The sequence below is a fragment of the Crinia signifera genome, chromosome 2 (assembly GCF_055691185.1).
Source record: "Crinia signifera chromosome 2, ASM5569118v1, whole genome shotgun sequence".
Taxonomy (NCBI): Eukaryota; Metazoa; Chordata; class Amphibia; order Anura; family Myobatrachidae; genus Crinia; species Crinia signifera.
Window position 1 is genome coordinate 267,060,459 of NC_139218.1, and position 25,469 is coordinate 267,085,927.

The following is a 25,469-nucleotide window of genomic DNA, read 5'->3' on the forward strand; positions in this document are numbered from 1 at the left end:
GCAGACAGGAGCTGATTGGCTGGCTGTTTCTCACTCTCCATTTTATCACTTTTGAAGTTTAGAGAATCTAGCCCCAAATGAGGTCCTATTTCTACATTTTATACCAGACAGAGGACAACCAAAATAGGAAGATTGAAAAGTACAGGAACAAATTCACCAGCAATGTAACATTCATGCAATTAGAGATTTGGAAGACAGCTGGCACAAGGGTGTATGATATGACATGCATGTTTGGACTGTCGTGCATATTTGTATTTGTATGGATTAAGTGAAGGTGACATGCAAAAATGGGTGAGTGCTAAGTGTGTATACAGTATGCACCTGTGTGACTAAACTGTGTCTCAGAGGTGCATATGGTGGAGTCAGCAGAAAATAGAATTTGACTTGGCAATGTGCTAGATGGGAGAACGTTACCCACACGACTGCATTATGCCAACTGTGAAGTTTGGTGAAGGAGGGATACTGGCTGGGGTTTGGACTAGGCCTCTTATCTCCGGTGAAGGGCAGGTAGGCAACTTTGAGATATCTATGCAAATAAGGAAGTGGAAGCAGCAAAGTTGCTATAGTCCTACAAATTAAGTTGTGTCATTTGTAGAGTAATATGATAATATCCACACAGTATTTTTAACAAATGCAATTTTTGCACTTAAAAAATCCTTATACTTCTCTCTCTTAACTGAATTTCATCAGATAAATTAGTAAAGTAGCAAACATTTACCAGCTCTGGGGTATTAGCCAATTACTTGTCTTATTTAATTATGTTCTGCTGCTGTATGAATATTTGAGTAATAAAGAAGCATCAAAACACATAAAATTGCAATACAATAAAACATTTTATAGGAAATATATCTGAGATACAAAGATTTAAACAGTAACATTTAATACAAAAGATTTTAGCTTGTGTCTTGTATATGAGAGTGCTAATTATGTTGGAATAGCAGCAGCTGTCTCTGACAAGAGCTGTAAATGAATACACAGAACTAACAAGATTAGGGCGAATAAATTCATAAGAGCAATAAAAATAAAGTATAATTGTAAATTAGCTGCTAAAATCTTTAATTTACGCAAGCTATAATCTTGGTCATATTGTATAAAGAGCATGTCAGAGATGAGGGGAACTCCTGGTTCTCTATGCCACCTACTTTACCCACCCTACCCTACCTCATTGAGAGAGAAGCTTGCAGACTAAAGTGAAGCTTGAATACTTAAGTGACTTGTGAGTTGGAAACAGAAGCAGGTGAGTTATCTTGCATTCTGTCTGTCTTGTATTCTTTATCTGTCTATCTATCTATAGACTGTAATTTTGAGGGAGAAATCTGAGTGTGATTTTAGTTGTGCCTGTATCTGTATAGTGTATTGTTACTAGGTGTGAACAGATACTAGGAGAAGGAGCTAAAGCTAGGTGTGAAGAGAGATTAGGGGGAGGAGCTGAGTGTCACAGCTGCCTGACATACTATATAAGTAGTGAGAGGACTCATTAGAGCTTGCTCATTGAGAGAGAAGCTTGCAGACTAAAGTGAAGCTTGAATACTTAAGTGACTTGTGAGTTGGAAACAGAAGCAGGTGAGTTAGAACACAGAAAAAGGTGAGTTTGAGCACAAAAGCCTAAACACATATTATTGTTATTACCATACAACTGATACAATGTTTGGCCTGGTGCAGTGCAGTGGATGTAATGCATTTGTTTTGAGGGAAACATTCTGGAGACTTGGCTGCTGTCAAATCTGCAAACAATTTTCCTTGCTGCAGGAGGAGATAGCTAAACTGCATGCTGAGCTACGTAGGATGTCTGTGTCCTTGCAACCACCACTGCCTCAGAGAGCCCCCAGAAGACATTCTGCATGGACTGCTGTGGGCTCTGAAAGGAATAGACTTACAGAGGGCATCAGACACATTCCCCAAGTGGTCACACTGCAAAACTCATATGCTGCTCTTGCAGGGTTGGAATGTATGACCAACATAGGCAATAAAGAACAGGAAGATATAAGGACTTCTACCTCTACTAACTGTAGGACCAGGAAAATTTCACCTCCAAAAAGGACTGCACTTCTTTTGGGAGATTCCATCATTAGAGGAGTTAATCTGGGAAATGCTACTCAAGTAGAGAAACAAGTAAGGTGCTTACCTGGAGCCACAGCTCCAAGAGATAAAGAACGCATGCTAAGAATTGTAAAGGCAGCTAGAAAAGATGGGGAGGTGGATGTCATCGTCCACCTAGGCACAAATGACCTGGTTAATGCTGAAGTCATGGCCGTAAAAGATGAATTTAGAAAGTTAGGAACTGCTCTAAAACAGGTGGCAACCACTGTAACTTTTTCAGAAGTATTGCCAGTACACCAAGGGGAAGATAGAACTCTGAGAATCAGAAACTTCAATGTTTGGCTAAGGAATTTGTGCAATGAGGAGAGATTTGGATATTTAGGTCAAAGTCAAGCTACCTGGCAAGACAGAGCCTTATATAAAAGTGATGGCCTGCACCCATCTTCAAGGGGAATGAGAATATTAAGTGAGAAGTTTGGAAGCTTCATAAGCAACTATTTAAACTAGCAGAGGGGGGCAGTGAACCAAATGAAGAAATCTGCTCCCCCAACCTAGAGGTATTGTCTCAGCAGGAAAATGGAACAGGAAGCCTATCCACTGCAACAAAAGATAATACCAATCAAAACCGAATAGATATAGGCAGAAAGATGAACATAGCTAGCAGCAGGAGAAGCACAAACACAACTTTAAGAGCTATGTGTGCAAATGCTAGAAGCTTAGGAAATAAAATCCCAGAACTAATTGCAATAATGACAAGGGATGAACTGGATATTGTGGCTATTACAGAGACATGGTGCAATGAAAATCATGACTGGGACATAGCTATACCAGGATATACTTTATTTAGGAAGGACAGAATGGGAAGAATTGGGGGAGGGGTTGCAATATATGTGAAAAAAAGTATAAAGACTACCTTAATACAAAGTATTGAAGAAAAAACTGAGGCCCTCTGGGTGACCATAGAAACAGGGGAGAAGGCGATTTTTCGTATAGGGGTGATCTACAGACCACCAGGTCAGGAAGAGGAACTTGACAAGAGCCTATTGCAGGACATCAATAAAATGGCATTAAAAGGAGAGGTGATAATCATGGGAGACTTTAATCTACCTGATGTAAACTGGGAGCTGCCTGTTGCAAGTTCCACCAGAAGTAGGGACATGCTGAATTCCTTGCAAGGAGCATCCCTCCAGCAATTGGTGAGGGAGCCCACTCGTAAGGACGCAATATTAGACTTAATACTTACAAATGGTGACAGAATATCTGACATAAATGTGGGTGAAAACCTGGGATCCAGTGACCATCAAGCAGTATGGTTCAAAATAAAGACAGAGACTGACTCATCGCACACAAAAACAAAGGTGTTAGATTTTAGGAAGGCTGATTTTGTAGAGATGGGAAACTCTGTAAGGGATTCTTTGGCAGAGTGGAGGAACTTGGAAGGAGTGCAGGATAAGTGGGAAAAATTAAAAAGTGCAATTCTGGACTTCCGGTGGGCGGGGCATCTAGCATGGCCGCTTTTTAGCAGAGCTCCGGCCGAGGACCCTGAAATCCATCTCCATCGGACCCCCTCCTACCCACATAGGGCCGAATCCCCACGAGAAACACCAGCGGGATTTGGAGAGATCCCCCTGGGGACATCTTCGAGCCGGAGCAGAGTCCATATCACCGGAGTCGGGCCGTCGACACAGGCGGCCGGCAATGGCGCCCTAAACAAGTCGGGAGCCACAACACAACCATCCCTGGTGCGACTGCTGGAGCCCCCGTCCTATATGATCTCCCCCCCTTACCTGCCAGACGGTGGGATGGAGTGACCTGTAGCCGCGGCCGACCACTGAGCTCGCGGCGGGGACTGGAGGCGGGCCGACTTGGACTGCAGCGCGGGACGTGGACCGGGAAGCCGGAAGAAGGAGACCAACCGCACGGCTGCATCAGACACCCGGCGAGAGGAGTGGAACGCGCCGGCCAGGGGAGGAAGAGGAGAGACGCCCACAGCCGGGAGACGAGCGCCCGACGCCACAAGCTGCTGCAGGAGACCCGAAGAGGAGACCGAGCTTGCGCACGGACCGGGGGAGAGACAGGAGCTGAGACTACACAACGTGGTGAGATAGACCCCCCTCTATCCCCAGGTCACACTATTTGAAGCACCCAGAAGCGGCTCTGTTCTCCCCGGGCAGTGGACAGCAAGGGGTGAAGGGTTGCCGTGCCCTGATTCCCCATTTGGCAGGAGCATTGAACGTCTCCCCCTAAACGAACTCCCACAGCCCCCCCCCCGCTCAAGTGTACCCCATGCACAGGCTGATTGGGGGCTGATCACCGGGCACATTCACAGGACGCACCCGCATATCAGAGCCCACTGAAACCCCCGCCAGCCACAATCCCTGCTACTACAGGGGGGAGACACACAGCTCACCCACCCTGTCCCGGATGTAATTGGCAGGCGACGTAACTGACAACCATCTACCCCCCCATCATTTCACAACTGTCTACCTGCCTGACCCACTCCAATTGATCCAGAGGATTTCAGGCACAATAATTACCGGACAGTTCATCCTAAACCAAGCCACAGCCAGCACAGCTCAAGTACTGGGCTTATCTATCATTCTGTGTCAGATATTTGGTGGCCTCTGCTGCCATCTAGTGTCGAATTCTTGCTTTACAGACTTGAATTACTCCTAAGTATCTGAAATGTGGGGTGATCTGGGGAGGTCTGGTATAGTTTAGAGAGCCTTTGTGAATCTTTTCTTAACAATTTATGCCATTTGAATCACCTTGGGGATCTAAGGGAAAAAAAAAAAAAAAAAACAGGATTAGATTATAAGGAACAGTGAGCGCACCAGAGTAATCCTGGTATAATAACCTTCCCTGGCCGGGTACACATACTTTTGGAGGCCGGAATGTAACCATCACCCCCAATAACTGGATGGGTCCTAGGGGTGACTGACATGCAGTAAAAATCAACCCTAAACGGTCCTACCTGGATAGCTTAATTTACTTGGTCCTTTTATAGGGAGATATTGGTGCTGTGCTTTTGGATAGAACCATACTTCCTCTTAGCGGAGGAGATGGACAAATATATTGATAAAAACATGCCATCTAAAACCCCGGCAGCTTCCAAAGCAGGAAAATCTAACAAGTCCTCCCAAAAAGCAGCCCAATCATCCCCGAACCAATCGGACATAGAAATGTCCGAACCCCAAACTGCCAATACCCCCCACTAACCGCTAAGGAAATAGCGGACTTCATGATGCCACTGCTGGATAAGAGGTTTGAAGACCTCCAAATGCGCATGGATGCAGGACTGGCAAAGATAGACTCCCATGCTTCACGGTTGGTAGCCCTAGAGACTAGAGTTAGCGATGCAGAAGACCATATTCAGGTCTGCCAAAACACAGCTGAGTCTCAGGAAACCACTGTCCTGGCCCTACAAGATAAAATAGAAGACCTAGAAAATAGGTCACGCAGAAATAACCTGCGGTTTGTAGGTATACCTGAATCTGTCAAGGGGAGGGACCTGGCGGACTATATTGTGCATGACGTCCTCACAGCACTGAATGTCAAGAATGATATAGAACTGCCATATGTGGAGCGTGCCAATAGAATTGGGGTAGAACAAGAGGGAAATGGGAGGCGCCCACGCCCTGTTATAGCTCGCTTCCTTGATTATAGGGCAAAGGAGAAGGTGCTGTACTCCTACCGTAGAGCTCAGAACTTAGTGGTGAGAGAACATAGAGTCCTGATTTTTCAGGACTTTTCTGTCTCAGTGGCCCAAAGGCGCAGGGAGTTTTCGGAAGTCTGCTCCTACCTACATAGCCAGAATACCCGCTTTGCCCTGCAGTATCCAGCAAAACTGAGAGTCATAGAAAATGGGGCCCCAATTTATTTTACAGACCCCAAGGCAGCGAAGGATCACTTCCTGCCCCCAGGACCACCCCGACACTCCCCTAATAGATGAAACAGGCTAATGTAGACACATGCTGGAACCATAAGGGACACTAATCCCAGGTAGGATACTCCAATGGTCAGAGTGTTACCCCAGAGGGACCTGTTCTCTTCCCCTCTTTTCAAGTTTAGGGAAAAGGTATAGGTCAAGTTAACAGTAGTCTAGTGCACACCACTTACTCAAGATGGTGTCCACTACCTTGTTGGTGTTGAAAAAGTTTGAAAATGTGTTTTTGAGGCAAGGTACTGAAAGTTTTTTTTTGTATGTTGTATTTAAAGCCACTGTTTTGCTGTATATGTCAATCATCCCACTGTCTTATGCCGCACTGAAACTAAAATGGAGTGCAAATCCGGAGCCTGGGACTGTAGAATTAGACAATTTTACACAACTTGATCTTTGGTATGTGAATAGTATCTATTGCTTATCTGGTGATGTACTAACGACATGATGGCGACCCCCCCCATATTGAATGAAACTGTTACAACCCGCCCACCCCAGCCCCTAAGGGTACTATCATGGAATGTGGGAGGCCTGAATAGCCCAGTGAAACGAAAAAAGGTCATAACACACATCAAGAGGTTCTCTCCTGATATTACACTCCTCCAGGAAACCCACTGGGTTGACGGAGAGAATAATAGTTTAAAGGCGGCTTGGATAGGCACCAGTGTATCTGCACCATTTAGGAGAAAGGCACGTGGTGTGGCCATCTTATTCAGAAGAGGCCTACCGGTCACCATACTATCACAAGTCCTGGACCCCGAAGGACGCTACATTATTCTAGATATCAGCCTATACAATGCTCACTACACCATAGTTAATGTATACGCCCCAAACGTGAACACACACGTATACATACAAGACTTAACACACACCCTACAGAGCAGACAATTACATAACTTAATCGTTGGAGGTGACTTCAATTCAGTGGAAGACCCAGCTATAGACAGGGTCACGACCTCGGAAAGGCCACAGAGACTTAATACAAGGGCACTCCACTCTCTACGGTCCAATTTGGAGCTATCAGATCCCTGGCGATTATTAAACCCCACGGACAGAACTCACACCCATTTATCGTTAGTACATGGGTCGCTATCCCGCATTGATAGAATACTGGTTTCGGACATATTAATGACCAAAATTGTCAAGGTAGACATCCACGACATTCTCATATCGGACCATGCCCCAGTCTCCTTGGCCATAACCCATCCAGGTATGCAGGAGATCGATTACCTGTGGAGATTCCCACATTATCTAAAAGAATCACCCGACTTTAAGTCATATCTTACTTACCACTGGACAAACTACGTAGATGATAATTTAGAAGCGTGGGACCAACCAATTTTATTCTGGGAAGCCTCGAAGGCGGTAATGAGGGGCCATATCATAAGCTATATTTCCAAAAAACGAAAAGAAGCAAAACTAGAATATATGACCTTGAGGGAGGCAGTGGAGACTTCCTTCCAGGCGTACACTGCACAACCCACGGAAGACCTGTTAAACGACTACAAACTCTCCAGACAGCTATTAGAAAATTATCTTATAACACAGGCCAAAAACTCTATGTCTTACACGCAACACAAATACTATAAATGGGGGAATAAGGCAGGCAAACTGCTTGCCTCACTAGCACGGCCCTATAGAACCAGACATATAATAACCAGCTTAAAAGACCGCCAAACAGGCGGAGTTCTAACAAAAACACAGGACATATTGAACCAATTCCAAAGTTATTTTAAAACACTATTTAGCCCCGCACCAATTGACCCAGAAAGTCAACAATTTTTTTTTAACGATACTACTCTACCCAAATTGACCCACGCCCAAAGAGATTCCTTGAGGGGGGAGATTACACTAGAGGAAGTAAATGAAGCCATCCTGGCCCTGCCGCTGGGAAAATCGCCGGGCCCTGATGGCTTTTCAGGAGAATACTATAAACTACTCCAACCGCACCTGGCCCCATCACTAGTACAGCTATATCGAGACTTACAACATAACAATACTCCCTTCCCGTCATTTAATGAAGCCTACATTATGCTCTTCCCAAAACCGAATAAAGACCCGCAATTAATGACCGCCTATAGACCCATTAGCCTTCTTAACGTGGATTATAAATTAATCACAAAAATCTTGGCCACTAGGCTCCAAAATATTCTCCCATCCCTATTAACAGATCACCAGGTGGGATTTGTCCGCGGCAGACATGCGGTAAAAGCCATCCGTACTGCAATAGCAGCAGTAGTAGCAGCCGGGGGTTCACCAACTAACAAAAGCATGCTATTGAGCCTGGACATTAACAAGGCCTTTGACACGGTCCTGTGGCCTCACCTGCTCTCGGTCTTAGAGGGCAAAGCTTTTGACCAGAGTTTTATCAATATGATACGCCTCCTTTATAGAACCCCGTCGGCCACACTGTTGGTAAATGGAAAAGTGGGAACAAAATTTCACCTGGGTAGGGGCACGCGCCAGGGGTGCCCGCTATCCCCCCTTTTGTTTAACCTGGCCATTGATCCCCTCCTCAGAAAGCTACAGCACAACCCACTCTTTCAGGGCATTGAGTGTGGTCAGAGAGAAATTAAAATCTCAGCCTTTGCGGACGATATCCTCTTATATATCAGTAATCCTGAACAGTCCCTACCAAGCATAATGGAGGATGTTTCCAGCTTTGGCTCAATTTCGGGATTGCATGTAAACCTGGACAAGTCCACTGCAATGTCATTGGAACCGGGCGGCCGTACGCCCAGATGGGCGGGGTCAATCCAAATACAATGGGCAGGGGACCATATCCCATACTTGGGAATCCAGCTGCCCAAAAATATTAACAACTTATACAAATTAAACATAGGAAAAGGGATACACACCTTCACCAATGACATAAAGTCTTGGGACCGGCTCCCACTCTCTTACCTGGGAAGAGCAAACCTCTTGAAGATGGTAGCAATCCCCAGGATTCTGTACATTATACAGTCGCTACCACTTCTCATCACAAAATCAGACTTGGCGGCGATCCACACGGCTATGCGCCGGTTCATATGGAGGGGCGGCAGAGCTAGAATAGCGATGAGGAAGCTACAACAGCCAAAGTTCAATGGGGGAATTAACCTACCCGATATAGCAACTTACAATCATGCAGCAATACTACAACACCTACGCGACTGGCTACATAAAACAGCAATATATACAGACACAAACTTAGAACAGAATTTTATTGATAACTGTGATTTAGTATGTTTCCTACACTTGCATGATCGGGAGATTCAGGAATCCCACAAACTTAACCCTTTACTATGGTCCACATGAAGACTTTGGCACATCATACGTCACAAAGCAGGCCTTAACCCCTATCACTCGCTACACCTCCCTATAATGAAGAATCCAAACTTCTTAGATGGCATGGCCGCATACCCATTCACAATGTGGAGGGTGGCGGGAATATCCACACTCAGAAATCTGGTCTCCACGGATAAAAAAGCACCACTAACCTATGCAGAATTGTCCAACAACTATGCAATGATAGCCCCCTACCCGTTAGCTTTCATCCAAATGCGATTTTATATCAATCATGTGACTGGTCATTTTTCACCCCTTGACTGGCAAAATACACTTGACACACTGTTAACATACACGGTGCCCAACAAAAAAGCCATATCAACCCACTACACCTTCCTAAGAACCATACTCGATAATGGGAAAATATCAGGGGGGATGTCTAAGTGGCTACAACATTTTCCTCACCTTACGATAGACACTGTAGAGAAAGCCTTAGAGTTCTCGAGAAAAACACTATCTGCCAGTATGTATACAGAACTCTTCTTGAATACCTTCCATTATGCATATCTTTCGCCTCTACGGCGATACCATATGGGTACTACGGAAGACGCTTCATGTCTTCGATGCCATCAAGCTGATGCCGACCTTTTTCACTGCCTGTGGTCCTGCCCTATTATCAAGTACTTTTGGCACTTAATTAGACAATACGCAGAATCTACGCTCATAAACTATGTTCCTTTCACACCGGAGTGGGCAGTTCTGGGAATCCTAGACCCTAACCAACGCATGACGAGGAACAGCAAGAAATTATTGCTAGCTCTTAGTGCAGCAGGCCGCAAAACTATATTACAAGGATGGTTAGATAGAACACCTCCACAAATCCCACTATTTAAACAAAAGTTCAATTTTATCTTTAGGATGGATTGGATGGAGACGTTATTGAATAAAGAAAAAAGAGTAGAAACATTCATATCTCTATGGGAACCCTACATAGACACCCTGCCCCTCCAGGTGAGAAAACAACTGCATGGAAGCTTGAAAAATACAACCTGGTACCTTACCAGATTGGTGGCAAATGACCCCCCAATTAACCTAGATAGCCAATAGGGGCTCTGACTTTGTATCTCCCAGGCTCCGGAACAAACAGAGGATTGAATAAACGCAAAAAGAAACAAATAGGAAAAGGTATTTGCACAGTGGGAAAACACAAAAATTCACAATGGCTTCAGCAACAAGACCAGTTGGGTGTATACTTTAATGTAACACAGGAATGTAAGATGTAATTAAGATAACATGGTAACTCGTAAATTGTTCACATCTTCTGTATAATCTCACATACATAGAATGGAATGTTGCTGCAACATGTATAGAGTTTAATGTAAATCGGTACTTTATTGCCTCATTACAATAAAAATGAATATAAAAAAAAAAAAAAAAGTGCAATTCTAAAAGCAACAGAACTTTGTGTCAAAAGAGTTAGGAAAAACACACGAAAAAGGAAGCCATTGGGGTTTGCAAAAGAAGTAGCAAGTATTGTGAAAGCAAAAAAGTTGGCCTTTAAGAAATTTAAGAAGACGCAGAAGAATGAGGACAAAGAGGTGTATCTTGTTAGACAGGAGGCTAAGAAGGTAATCAGATGTGCAAAAGCACAGGCTGAAGAGAAAATGGCCCAATCAGTGGGTAAAGGGGGGAAAACTTTTTTTAGGTATATAAGTGAAAGGAGAAAAACAAAAAGTGGAATAATAAGACTAAAGACAGAGAGTGGAAGTTTTCTTGAGGGGGACAATGTAATAGCAGATAATATTAATAATTATTTCTGCTCAGTATTCACTGCTGAAAGAGAGGGGAAGGGGCCACAATTAAGTTGCAAGTATAGTCAGAAAACTGAGGGAGAAACAAGTACATTTACAGAGGAGAAAGTCCTCACAGAACTCTCAAAACTGAAAGTGGATAAATCAATGGGGCCAGATGGGATACATCCAAGGATACTAAAAGAGCTCAAAGGGGAGCTGGTAAAACCAATAACAGAATTATTCAACCAGTCACTAGCTACTGGAGTAATCCCAGAGGACTGGAAAACAGCGAATTTAGTCCCACTGCACAAAAGTGGAAGCAAAGAAGAGGTAAGCAACTATCGACCAGTGAGCCTTACATCAGTAGTAGGGAAATTAATGGAAACACTCTTAAAAGAAAGAGTTGTAGAATATCTCAAAACCAGCAATTTACAGGATCCAAAACAGCATGGGTTTACTGGGGGAAGATCATGTCAAACAAATCTTATTGACTTTTTTGACTGGGTGACTAAAGTAATAGATCAAGGTGGGGCTGTAGATGTAGCTTATCTAGACTGTAGTAAGGCTTTTGACACTGTCCCACATCGCAGACTGTTAAATAAACTTGAAAGCTTGGAATTGGATTCTAAGATAGTTGAATGAATAAGAGCATGGTTGCAGGACAGAAAACAGAGAGTTGTAGTAAACGGAGTACAGTCAAAGGAGGGAAAGGTTACAAGTGGAGTACCCCAGGGATCTGTACTTGGACCAGTGCTATTTAATATCTTTATTGGTGATATTGCAAATGGAATTGAGGGTAAAATGTGCCTTTTTGCAGATGACACAAAGGTATGCAACAGGGTAGACACACCAGGAGGGGTAAAACAAATGATTGATGATCTAGGTAGATTAGAGGAATGGTCAAGAGCATGGCAACTACAGTTTAATGCCAAAAAATGCAAAATCATGCACTTGGGTTGCAAAAATCCAAAGACTAAATATAGTATAAATGGCACTATAATGGAAACTACTGAGGAAGAGAGGGATCTAGGTGTCACTATTTCAGGGGACTTAAAGGCAGGTAGGCAATGTAACAAAGCAATGAAGAAGGCAAGTCAGATGCTTGGTTGCATAGGGAGAGGTATCAGCAGTAGAAAGAAAGAAGTAATAATGCCACTGTATAGGTCATTGGTACGACCTCATCTAGAGTATTGTGTTCAGTTCTGGAGGCCATATCTCCAGAAGGATATAAATACATTAGAGACTGTACAAAGAAGGGCAACTAAAATGGTGCATGGCTTACATCACAAAACGTACCAGGAAAGACTAAAAGATCTTAATATGTATACTTTAGAGCAGAGAAGGGAAAGTGGGGACATGATAGAAACTTTCAAATATATCAAGGGTTTTAACAAGGTACAGGTGGGAGACATTCTTCACAGGAAGAGGAGCAGCAGAACACGAGGACATGCACTGAAACTAGAGGGAGGAAGATTCAGGGGAAATTTGAGGAAGAATTACTTCACAGAAAGAGTAGTAGATAAGTGGAATAGCCTCCCATCAGAGGTGGTAGAGGCAAATACAGTAGTACAATTTAAACATGCTTGGGATAGGCATATTGATATCCTTACAAAAAAATAAGGATCAAATATGGTTTGAGGTAACATGTTTAAAAAAGGGGCAGACTAGATGGGCCAAGTGGTTCTTATCTGCCGTCAAATTCTATGTTTCTATGTTTCTATGTTTCTATGTTGAATTTAAATAATAAAAAATTTATATATAAATAAATCTCACTAGATGGCAATAAAGTGTTTCTAATAGCACAGAATGCACCTAATTCAGCACATACAGGAGTAGAATTGAAAGGTTTAGGATTTTTTGTTAATTATAAATACTATATTCTAAGGATTCATGTGATTTGAACTTGTTTTTAACATTTTATTTTGTCTATAGTTGACCATAATACTTTTCATATAAGAGATGTAGCGCCGCTCATAGAGTGCTGAAGCTCGCCAGACCACCCCCACTGGCGAGCGGACACTACATCTGACTGGGACGTGCGAGCGTCCCAGTTTCCCATTGGTGGGGGACGGGAACCCTGCTCGTCTCCGCTTCGGAGAGATGGGCAGGGTTGGGGGGGCGGCAATGGGGGACATCGGGGACCCGGGGGAGCGCCGGTTGAAGCCCCTGCAGAGCTGGCCCTAGCCTAAATGAGGCCCTAGGCAAGATTTTGGCTGGTGCCCCCTAGCACCGCCACTAGTTCCGCCTCTGACCCTGCTCCCCTTTCCCAGCACCATCAACCCTCATCATAGCAGTCATCATTTTGGTGCTCCTACCCGCAATATTTTAAATAGAAACAGTGCACACATTTGGTGTGCAGCCCAAACAGGGGTGTGCTCTTGCTGGGAAGGGGCATGGCCACACAATTTGACCCCCAATTCAAATTATGCCACAGAGTAGTGCAACTTTATTCACATTATATCATGCGATGGTGTCCCTTATTCACGTTACATCACACTGTAGTACCACTTTACCTTATATACAGTACTCCTCACATTATTCACATTATACCCTTAGAAAAAAATCCTGAGAAAATATTGTATTTTAACCATCTCCATGGCCACACTGCAACCCAGCACAAGTAGTGTGTGCTGGGCAGAGGAGAAGAGCTGCAGCTGCTGCTGTCACTTAAGGGGAGGGGGCCCGGGGCCCCCACTGGGCCCTCCCATCAGACTTTGGCCTGGGTAATTTGTACCCCCTACCCCTTTCTCTTGGCACCCCTCATAATACCACACAGTAATGCCCCTTACACATGACACACATTATTAATGTTCTTATAACCATAATGCCCATTACACATTATGTCAACCTTTATTAATGCCCTTCATACACATAATGACTCTTACACATATGTTGCACATTATTAATGCCCTTATACACATAACACACATAATTCCCATTACACATATGTTGCACATTATTAATGCCCTTATATACATGACACACATAATGCCTGTTACACATATGTCGCACATTATTAATGCCCTTATATACATGACACAGATAATGCCCCTTACACATATGCCAAACACTATTGCACAACCAACCCACCCGCAGACAGCACTTGCACAGACGCTAACACTGTGACCTCTGCCTCTGCTTGCATACAGATGTTTCCTCATACATGTTGCCTCAATAGGCCATGCAGCTCCTGGCCAGTTCTGCTAACGTTGGGTGCCTTTTTTGCTGAAAATTCGTCAGCTTCTGATGATTAAAATGATATGCAGCATGCCTATATTTTGTGTGCGACTGTGGCTGTACCTGCATACGGAATGCTATGTTACAGTGATTTCCATGAATACACTATTTCATATGCAGGTACAGCCTCACTCACACACAGAATATAGACATGCTGCATATCATTTTAATCAGCAAAAGTTGCTGATGCCCCTAGGCATTCCAAATGCCCTAGGCAATTGCCTAGTTTGCCTATGCCTAAGGCCAGCCCTGCGCCCCTGCATGAATGAGAGGGGCTCCATCTGTACACTATACAGTATCACATACATATCTATATCTGTATAGATCTATATCTATCTATATATTTAACAGTTTTTAGTAAGCCTATGTGTGCTATACTGCGATTTCCAGACATCTGCAGGGCACACTTAATTAGTCCCTACTGTATAAACATAGGTGCTCGTCCTCTAAGGAGGCCATATCGTGTGAACAATCTACCAGTACGGCCAGGTATGCAGCCATATTTACGGAAAGCAGTTGAATGGTCTACAGTGTCTAGGTAGACAGTCAAACAGTCTACACAAAAGATTAACATGCACTAGGACAAAATTGACAAAAGGTAAAGATGAAATAGGTCGACACAAGTTTTTCACAATTATTTTTGCTTCTTCATACTTTATTATCCACATGGCTACGATTGGACCAAAAGCAAGCCATGTGAGGGTTCACGGTACACTAATTGGGTGTCCAATTCGATATTGACAAAAAATGTGTCATGTCAACCTTTTCCATGCCGACATTTTCACCAAGTCAACCTACTACATGTCAAACTTTTGTCAATGTCGACCTAGTTTATGTTGATCTATTTTTGCATGTTAACCTAAGCGGCAATATGAATAGTGCTGAGGCCAGAACCAGTTACAGAGGTTTAGCTGAATATGAATGAAAAAATTGGTGGTGAAGGGGGGTGGCCACTTCAGTATTAGTCTAGGGCAGGCATTCCCAACCACGGTCCTCAAGGCACACCAACAGTGCAGGTTTTAGTGATATCCAGGCTTGAGCACAGGCGACTTAATTAGTACTTGAGTGATTCTGATGAAACCATCTGTGCTGAAGCCTGGATATCACTAAAACCGGCACTGTTGGTGCGCCTTGAGGACCGTGGTTGGGAATGCCTGGTCTAGGGCAACTGGAACCCTTAATCAGGCCCAGCACATACTGTATGTGTAAAAATGACAATGCACAGGTACACTTAATACTACAGTAGAGAGTATTCAGCTGCTGTGTATGATTCAGAAGCTAGCCTGCATAAAAATGCAGGATGGAGTTCCAAATGGAGGAATGCTTCCAGCTTGCATCATTGTGCTTAATCTGCAATGTATCAATTCTTTTTCTACAAAAATATTAATCTTAAGTATCTAGTACAATATAAGCAGTGTTGAAGGCATACATCACCCAAAATAAGGCCTAGCCTTGTGAGGAGGGGCATAGCCTAGCCGCCACCTCCTCTTCCAGGTGCTGCAGGAGAATGCTACAATGCAGAACCAAGCTCCATGTCACTGTAGAGCAGGCATTCCCAAACACGGTCCTCAAGGCACACCAACAGTGCAGGTTTTAGTGATATCCAGGCTTCAGCACAGATGGTTTAATCAGAATACCTCATATACTAATTAATTCAACTGTGCTCAAGCCTGGATATCTAGAAAACCTGCACTGTTGGTGTGCCTTGAGGACCGTGGTTGGGAATGCCTGCTGTAGAGGAGTTTGAATTTTGGTGTCACCCCCCTGAATAGGTCAGACATGAGTGCATCTGGCAACCCCCTTGTTGCACTTCTGACTATAAGCAGCCTCTTATTTGTAAATAGGATTCTAAATTTAGAAAAGAATATGAACATCCAGAAATATCTACCTATGGCACAATGTCTAATTCGCACATAGGTCCGACTCAGAACTCACCGCTGGGCTGCGAATCTTTGCAGCCCAGCAATCAGTTAGCCACCGCCCTGCCAGAGTGAAATCCCACCCATGTGCATAACTGCAAAATATATCACAGCCATGCGAATAGGGGGGAAACCATTACTCACCATCGAATGGATTTCCCCCCTACCGCGATGTGCAGCAGCTGCTTAAGCCCAGACTTACTCTGCGCTGCGATGGCCGTGGGAAGATTGGGTCCACTGCTGATTTTAGCATCCCTCCTTCCCAAAGGCCAGGAGTGGCCTGCATGTTTTTCTGTTGCACTTCCAAAAATGCTGGGGTGCCGCCCACAAACACCGCCGGCTATCAATCTTCTTCCAAACGGCCAGCAATGACAAGCCAAGCGTCGGGACCTCGCGCACTATACGTATCCGCAGTCTTCTGATCATCATCAGGGCTGCAAATTCATAGCCCTCCATTAAAGTCTAAATCGGGGCCCCATGCGTCTTGCACTATTTGGTTCAAAAATAATCTATTAGGACACATTTTTATACGGGATATTTTAAATGTCAGATTTTGAATTTTGTCCTTCGTTTTACAAAACAGAACTATGGAGCCAACAAGCGAGTCATGATAAACAAGAAAAGAAGAAAAGCTTTGGATCGCTATTCTCTACACACTACAAACAATAAAACATTTAGCATAAGAATATTTCATTCCGTTTATGCGCTAATGTACATCAGCTAACTCTCGAGCAATCGCTTCTCCTACCAGGCAAAGTGTTTGACTCTAACACTATAGAATCAAATCAGCACCAAGCAGGCGACCAGGAGACCCATTTAGTTTCATGCTACTGAAGGGAAAGTACATTACATTAAGAATGGTAAATGGATATCCCCCTGGGACGCCATAGACTGCCTAGAGGATAACACGCCTCGGCTTCAATTTAGTATTTTTAATTCTCTTCAGTCCCGCTGCCTGATGCATGCCACTTTGAAGAGTTACATTACCATGCAAACAATGCTGTTTAGTATTCTTTAGCAGACATAAACTAAAAAACATATTTTGAAAATAAACAAAAGGTACGAAATATATTGGCGCTGTGCTTACAAGAGGACAGCGGAGGAGATTAAAGAATAAAAACAAAGTATATTGAATTTGACTTTTGCAATCAAACTATACTTATTTATTTATAGCCGATTTAATTTGTTTTGAAGTAAGCTCATAATTAATAGCTTTGTTCATATTAGTTTGCCACAGACAGGGTTTGCATGTAATAGGATAAATGTGACGGCAAAAGAATTTATTGGCATTATTATGTATTGTATACAATTCCTGGCTTTACTTGCATCTGAAATTATTTTAAACACCAGAGAATTATATCTGAGCGAACAATCATATTAGCCAGGACCAGATGTAGCTAAATAAATTTAAAAATTGAATTTCTCCCCCCCCCCCGCCACACACACACGTATATACAAACAGTACGTGAACAGAATGAAATTATTTGTATACAAACTGAAAGAAGGCAACACTTCTCTTTGTGTGTTGTCCATTTTCCAATAACAGAGGAATGGTGTCTGCAGCACTTAATCTCAGTATGCAGTGTGTTTTATTGGATCCAATGTGCGCTGAGGGGCCCTCCTGGTTCTTTAGGAAGTAAACAGAAGGCGATAGTGATTGAAGTAAGAGCATTATTTTCATTATTTTTTCCTAGTCTCAGAATGAAAATTTAGAACAAGCAGAAACCTGTTTACATGGTAATATGGAAGCCAGAATCCTATGCAATTGTTCATATATCACCTGCTTCTGTGTTGGACATAAATCCAGTAGCTGTACTGTGCATACACAACAATTCTGCCTAAACGGATAGTCTCAACTGTTTAATGTGCAAGTCAGGAGCATGGCCATCTTCAGATATACCCAGGAGAGGCCTCAGTGGAGGGGGGAAAGGAGGCTGTAGCACAGTTCAAAATTCAATTAGGGGAGCCACACCCACTGCCACCAACTGACATTCCATACTCTCTCACCGGCAGTTGGTGTTTCTCCCTATTTGAAATTTGCGGCAGCTCCACCTCTGGAGCCGCCATAGGATATACAATTTGGGATATGTATCCTCTGCCCAGACTTTAGGGTTGGAGTAAATACAGCATATGCACTGAATACTGTGATGGCAACATCAGTACATACTTTATAAAAAATATATAACTCAACAAATTATAACCACTACCATAACCAATACCAGTGTCATAGTTAGGACTGGTTACTACAGCAGTAAAGCATAAAATATGAATGACTCACTCAACCCTACAACAGCATTCAGTATGAGTCACTAGCAGAATGGGCCGGTCACACTATGACAAGGAAACCCTCAGTGTGGCAAAAAACTGGAATCAGACATAAAATTTATTCATGTATGTTTTATATTTCCATTGTCCATCTCCATAAATACTTTGAAATTGCTGGCTTGTATTGAACATTGTAGTTTGGAGCAATTAGTAGTTTGGAGCAAAGTTCAGAATCACTTTAGAAACAAGTTCATACTTGTAGGCTGCATAAGACAACAATAGACTAGTAATTGCGCTATTTGCCTTACAAATATGCCTGCTCTACAAATCTATGTAGTGTCTACCTTTTTATGTAGATTTTCTTACCACAAAGTAATTAAAACTAAGGGGTTGATGTACCAAGCTGTGAAAAGAGTGGACAAGTGGACCAGTGGAGAAGTTGCTCCTTGCCAACCAATCAGCTTTGAGGTAGATTTTTATCAAGTACAGTCTGTAAAATTAGAGGTTACTATGGGTAACTTCTTCACTGGGCCACTTCTTCACAATTAATATGTTTAGCATTTTACATAGAAAGAAGGCACTTTTTTTGTGGCTAGACCAAATTTCGTTGACTGCTCTTTCCACCCATATCCACAAAGTCAACACATCTTAGCAGAGCTAAGAAATGCTTCTGCTACAATCTAACCTTTTTTTCTCATGCTCAAACCAGTTGTTGATTTATTGAAAACATCTGAGAAAAAGGTACTTTTGTAGTATCTGGGCTGCCGATTTTCTGATTGTATGCCTTACCTTCGGCAAAATCGCATAGAATCGCATCCGATATCGCATGCGATGCGATTCGATGCGATTTTGCATAGGATTCAATGTTAACAAGGTCCTTTTCATTTCCCCACAATCCAAGTGGGCATAGAGTCGATTTTATAAAGCGTGGCGAGCGCAGCGAGCCACCGAGCCCGAAGCGTGGCGAGCGCAGCGAGCCACCGAGCCCGAAGCGTGGCGAGCGCAGCAAGAGCCCAGCGAGGTGACGCGGAAAACATTTTACGTAATCCGCGGCTGCTCGCTACGCTTCAGGCACGGTGGCTCGCTGAGCTCGCCACGCTTTATAAAATCAACTCTATGCCCACTTGGATAGTGGGGAAATAAACAGGACTATGTTAACATTGAATCCTATGGAAAAACGCATCAGATCGCATGCGATTCGATGCGATTCGATTTTTCCGATCCGATTTTAAAATCGGGCGCCCAGATACTACATAAGTACCGAGAAAAATATATGTGCATGATGTCAAAAAGTAGGAAGAAAAGGCTTGACCACTGTCAATAATGTGAAGAAGTTACCCATAGTAACCTTACTGAGAGCCAGAAAGCCCGTCCTGCTGTCCCAACTCCATTTCATCTCGCAAACCCTCCCATGTGCCCGCTGGTGGAGAAATCATTCGACGTTCGCCGACCATCAAATGATTTCTCCTGGGCTTGCAAATAAAAGTCAGTGAAAACTGACATTTATTTTTATGTGCCAGGACGATGACCAGCACACATTTGCATGCCCTCACTGCCATGGGAGCGCCCAATGTTTTTATGGTGACACCCAACTCCGCTACCACACGCCTCCGGCCTGCACCACTCCATGCAAACGGCTCCTTGACTATTCAAGTCGCCGAAGCCGTTCGCCCAGGGAACCTGCAAATGCGCATAAACTATTATGTGCATCCGCACAAGAAAAATATCGGCCCCCCTGTGCGAACGCATGGGGGAGTGAACTAATCATAATGAGGCCCTTCAAGCTGTTCTTTCTGAAAGACTTCCGGGTGTATGACCCAAGAGTCCTTTCTTGTCGCAGGCGTATTAACTGCTGGGAGGAATCCACTTATATCTGCCTCAGGGTAAATGTGATGAGAAGCTAATATTGGCTTTTGTTGCCTTCTATTGGATAATGCCAGAAAACATTGGAGTTACTTCACTGCATCCAAACCCTGGAATGCATCACATTACAGAGCTTAGAACATATGGGAAATGTGGGCAATGTCCAAAAATTTCAGTTTTCAGGTTTTTGCCCAAATATTCCTTTTATTTTTTTTACATCCCTCCCATTGTTCTTAAAACCGATACAGTATTTCTCAGCATTAGGAGAAGAAAATAATTTTCAGTTTCTGTACAAGTCTTTTATTACATACAGAATGCTTTATTATATATTTGAACATGTCAAATAAGGCTTAGCATGGAGCATCCCCTGTATCTAGTTTTGTTAGTAACAGCAAATGTGTGTTTCTAAGATATTCATATTAAAATATAAATCTTAAAGTCTAAAACTAAAACTGAGGGGCAAAAATATGGCACAATTTCATAACAATCTCCATTTAATATCTTAAAAATATGATGCAAATATTAGAAGTATATCAGACCACCCTCATTTTGCCTTTGGTGTAGCTGCTGCACAATGGCAGGTACCCTCTGTTTTATGAGTTCCAGGCTACGTTTATTCCACCGCTCAGCATATAAATCTGGTAGCAGGAGACATTTGGCTCAGTGATAAGAGAGCTGTCCTCTGGGGAATAAGGGCTATGGGAGTAAAGGCAATACTTTATATGAAGAGATAGACAGATAGAAGTTATCTCATGTTAATGCAGTTTGACAGCACTGGGAATTAACAGGTAAAATCTGCCACATCTGCTTTTTTGTATCCGTACAGAACCCTGAAATACTTTAAAAGATGAAAATATACTATTTCACTAGCAGATTATGCAGCGGTCAGGTTCCCTTTCCTAGCCAGTATGTACAATGATTGGATGCCCACTGGCACAATTGCTGTTTAATTCTGTTTTTATTTTTCTAATTATTTCAACAGACTGACAATTTCTGCAGAATGCCCCATGCAATTAGAAGACTTTCCTATGGATGCACATGCATGTCCTCTAAAATTTGGAAGCTGTAAGTTATTATGAATTATATATTTTTAACTGTTTAGTACAATGACTTTTGAAAGCATTGTTTAGTTATATTTATCACAAATAAAATTCTAGCTATAATACAAGTTGTCAAGCACAAGTATACAATATGCCCGATTTATTGTGTATACATATAATATGTCATATCTATATTATTACACTATTTAAAAGGTAAGAATGGCCTTTTTACAGTAGGAATACATCTTTAGCCTTCTGATAAATATTCATCATTATTTGTACACACTATACAACGCACCACACGCATTCACTGTAATCGAATGTCAGTGCAATACATTTTCTTGATTTATGTAGTATTTATGGTCTAGAACAGTGTTGCTTTTTTAAGGTGAAAAAAAAAGTCAATGTGTCTGTAACTTTTGGAACAGGTAGTTCCCAACAAAATGTAAACCACAGCTATCAGATTACGGTCACCAGTTGACCGTTTTGACAGGCAAAAAAAAAGTAAATTTTCAGCCATTTTTTTGAGCAAATCAGATTTGATTGGTCAAAAAATTTGGCACGTGTTAAAGCCATGTGTATCATCGAATTCGTTGCCAATTTATATGTTTTTGACCACCTTTGGTTGAATTTTCAGGCAATTTAGACAGATTTTGGGTGTTTTCATTTTCATGCCGATTTGTCACCCCCCCCTCCCCCCAAAAAAGTGAAAAGGCATAGGGCAAATTAGTGCCTCATAGTCAAATGTTTAATTCATGTTTTATTCATTATGGTCCTGTCTTAAAAAAAAAATAGGGATTCATTTATGAAGCATGGCGTTGTTAATCCCGGGCCTTCTGAGCATGTGTATACTGAATATTTAAAAGGACAATGATTTTAATAGCACTTTTTGCGACGCGATATCGGCCGATGTTCTACAATGGCATACAATTTAAAAATTGTATGCCATTGTATATGGCATACAATGCCATACAATGCGATGGGATGCGATTATAAATTATATAAGCACCCTAATGGGTGCTTTCAATGCTTAAATGCACCCTCACGCCACCCCCCAAGTGTTAATGTGAACCCGAAGCGTGGCGAGTGCAGCGAGCCCGCACGGGGCGGCGGTACGCGTCCTACGACCTTTTCATACCCCCACTATCCACGTCGGCGTGGAGTTGATTTTATAAAGTGTGGCGAGCGCAGTGAGCCACCGAGCCCCGCGAGGGGACGTGGATACCTTCACAGGTATCCGCGTCCCCTCGCAGGCTTCACTGGTATCCGCATGCGCTCGCCACTCTTCGGGCTCGGTGGCTCGCTGCGCTTAAAAGCACCCATTAGGGAGCTTATACAACTTAATATCGTATATGCGTTAAAATCGCATCGCATCGCATGCCATCGGGTGTATGGCATGCGATGCGATTAAAAAATCGGGCGACTAATTATCGGGGCGCCGTGCTAGTACACAAGTACCAATTTTAAACATAAACATGTTTTTTCTGTTTGCTGCCACCCTCAAAATTGTTGCTTTATTTAGGCACACTCCTGCTGACAGATACCAATAACACCTTATATGTCTCAGGTGGTACCTTATATTCATTCAAGCTAAAGGATCAATTGTAATAATATATATATATATATATATATATATATATATATATATATATATATATGCTGCTCTATCTTGAAGCATGCATCGGAATTGCAAGGTAAAACACCTGTGCGATCTGCATGCGATTTTGACTATATAGTCAATGTCTCATGCTTATTGTACCTGTGTGTACACCCCATTAATCATTTCCTCACAGACATGACTTTCCATTGGCAGATGGATAAAGGAAAAACATGTTTGGGTAGGTGCACTCCCAAGACCATATGGCAAGGCAGAAGCTTGGAGTGAACAGCATTATGTGATTGTGATTGTCACACATTAATTCCAGTCATTTTATATGGCCAAATAATTCATAAAGTGGCTGAATATCAACATTGTCCATGAATATAATTGTTGGTTTTTAAATGTCACATTTGAGACAATTGTGAGGGTAAATTGAATGACATACTGTATATAACCTAAAATATCTTTAATGTAACATACTCTGCAAGGGGTGACAATTCAATGGGCACTGGAAGACAGCCAGAGCGGGTGAAACAGCCTTCAGCAGCATAGGGTTTTGAAGCTTACAGCACTCTAGAACATGATCAGTTCATTGCTTTAGTAATCCAGCTTTGATGTTACACTTTAGTGCTTCCCAATCTGATAACCCTAAACCTGCATTGCAACAAAATAACTCAGCTGCGTATTACATTTACATAATATGGAACAACATGTGTCGTGAAAATGTTATACAACGATGTAAGATTTAGTGAAAACTTGAAAAGAAAACGAAGAGGTTAAAATCACCAAAAGAAAATAAATGCTGATATATTCAAGCAATGACCTTTAGTTGTAATAACAAGCCAAGATAAAAATTGTTAGCAAATTATGGTCATTTGAAAAAATATATAAATGTATAAATGTGCATTTACCTTTTTCTTGAATAGAAGGTTTATTAGAGATCCACATTGTAATGAAAAACAAGCAAAACTATGGTAGACAGCACAACTGTATTGTAAGAAAGACGATCAATGTGTCGTTATGTTGTGTGGTTTTGCAGACATGATTATGACGGAGTACAGGTCATATGGCCCAAGGGGAAGGTTTTCAGAGAAGTCAGACTGTTAAGTTTGTGCTGCCATTTTTAAAATTACTTTTCATTTTATTTTAAATGATTCCGTACTTGTGCATGGGGAGGGTGGGTAAATGTGTTATGTCGCATTGGTCCAGTTATATACATAAAAAAAAAAATGAAGGTTGTTACAGAGGTTATTGTATGAAGTATACCGGAACTGTCTGAAGATTTATATAGGTGTAAATCAGGGAATCATGTAAAGATGAGAAGGTTTCAATTTGTGCTGATGAAATGAATAGAGGTGTGGCCCAGGGCAGGGACGACACACAACAAGGAGAATAGACAGATGGGGTGAGGTCCCCTTGATATTCATATTGATGTGATTTATGCTTGCAGTTGTACAAGGCCAGTACAATGTCGCTTCTGCTGAATTACACATGCAGTGCTGTGCCCCTTTAGACTTTATATCTTGGCAATCTGTTGGTCATCCAGTCATCCCAGGTTCCACATGCTCCATCCTTATAGTTCACTTATGGTAATTAGAGATTACTCTGTGAGGGTATGGACACTAATAATGTTGACACTCAATAGTCCGACCACTACTGGTCATCAGGCCAGAGACCAACACATTGAAAAGGTCTACATTCCTTAGGTTAACACATTGGTCAAAAGGTCGACATGAAAAAGGTCGATATAAAAAAATGGAATAACTTTTTAAAATTTTTTGGTGTCTTTGTTGACAACATATAAGTGTCCTCATCTTCTTGGCACACTATTATTATGACTATGTCCACTTGGCTGGTAAAGTATGAAAAAACACCTTTTTCATGCTGACTTTTTACATGTCGAAATATTGCTTGTGCCGACCTTTTGACCAGGTCGATCTTCTGACTGACGACCATATTAGTACCGACCTGCTAACTACATTCCCTTTTAAAAATTTAGTCTGATCCAGTCTATTCCGGATCCATTCCACCGTGAGTCCAGTTCCATTCCACTGTAAGTAGAGTCCGGTTTAATTCTGGTGCATATCCAGACCGACTCCATTCCATTGCAAACTTCTTTCATTTCAAGTTCCATTTCTACTAAATCACAGACTTTTCTTATTGCTCAATACAGTATCATTGTCAGCTATCATCTTGCTCAAAAATTAAATGCATTTAGGCGATATTCTCTACAACCATCTTATAATTTCTGGTTCTGCTTTATGAACAAGAGTGCTATCAAGTAATCAATCCTAGTCTTCCCGTCAGCAGCACTCTGTGCCAACCTAAGTCAGTTCAGGCAACTACTAGAGGACTAAAGCATTTCAAAGATTGTCTGCCCTCTTGTGTCAGTGCCCCTTGAATAATGGAATGCATGATGTGGGAGATCTTGTCCATACCTGGACTGAATGATTTTTCTGCAGTGTAGGATTTTTTCCATGGTTTACATACTGATCATAAGACTAA

The 25,469-nt window shown here is 42.3% G+C and overlaps 2 protein-coding genes across 5 annotated transcripts in view; one reads left to right on the forward strand and one right to left on the reverse strand.

Annotated features, from left to right (window-relative positions):
• The window catches only part of GABRB3 (gamma-aminobutyric acid type A receptor subunit beta3), a 357,556-nt gene that overhangs the window by 284,357 nt on the left and 47,730 nt on the right, over positions 1-25,469 (reverse strand). The gene's annotated exons all lie outside the window — the stretch shown is intronic.
• The window catches only part of GABRA5 (gamma-aminobutyric acid type A receptor subunit alpha5), a 176,535-nt gene that overhangs the window by 61,751 nt on the left and 89,315 nt on the right, over positions 1-25,469 (forward strand). For all 4 annotated transcript variants that reach the window (XM_083168577.1, XM_083168576.1, XM_083168578.1 and 1 more), the window contains exon 6: positions 21,307-21,389. In XM_083168577.1, coding sequence (XP_083024703.1) covers positions 21,307-21,389 — 83 coding nt within the window. The remainder of the gene's footprint in view (positions 1-21,306; positions 21,390-25,469) is intronic.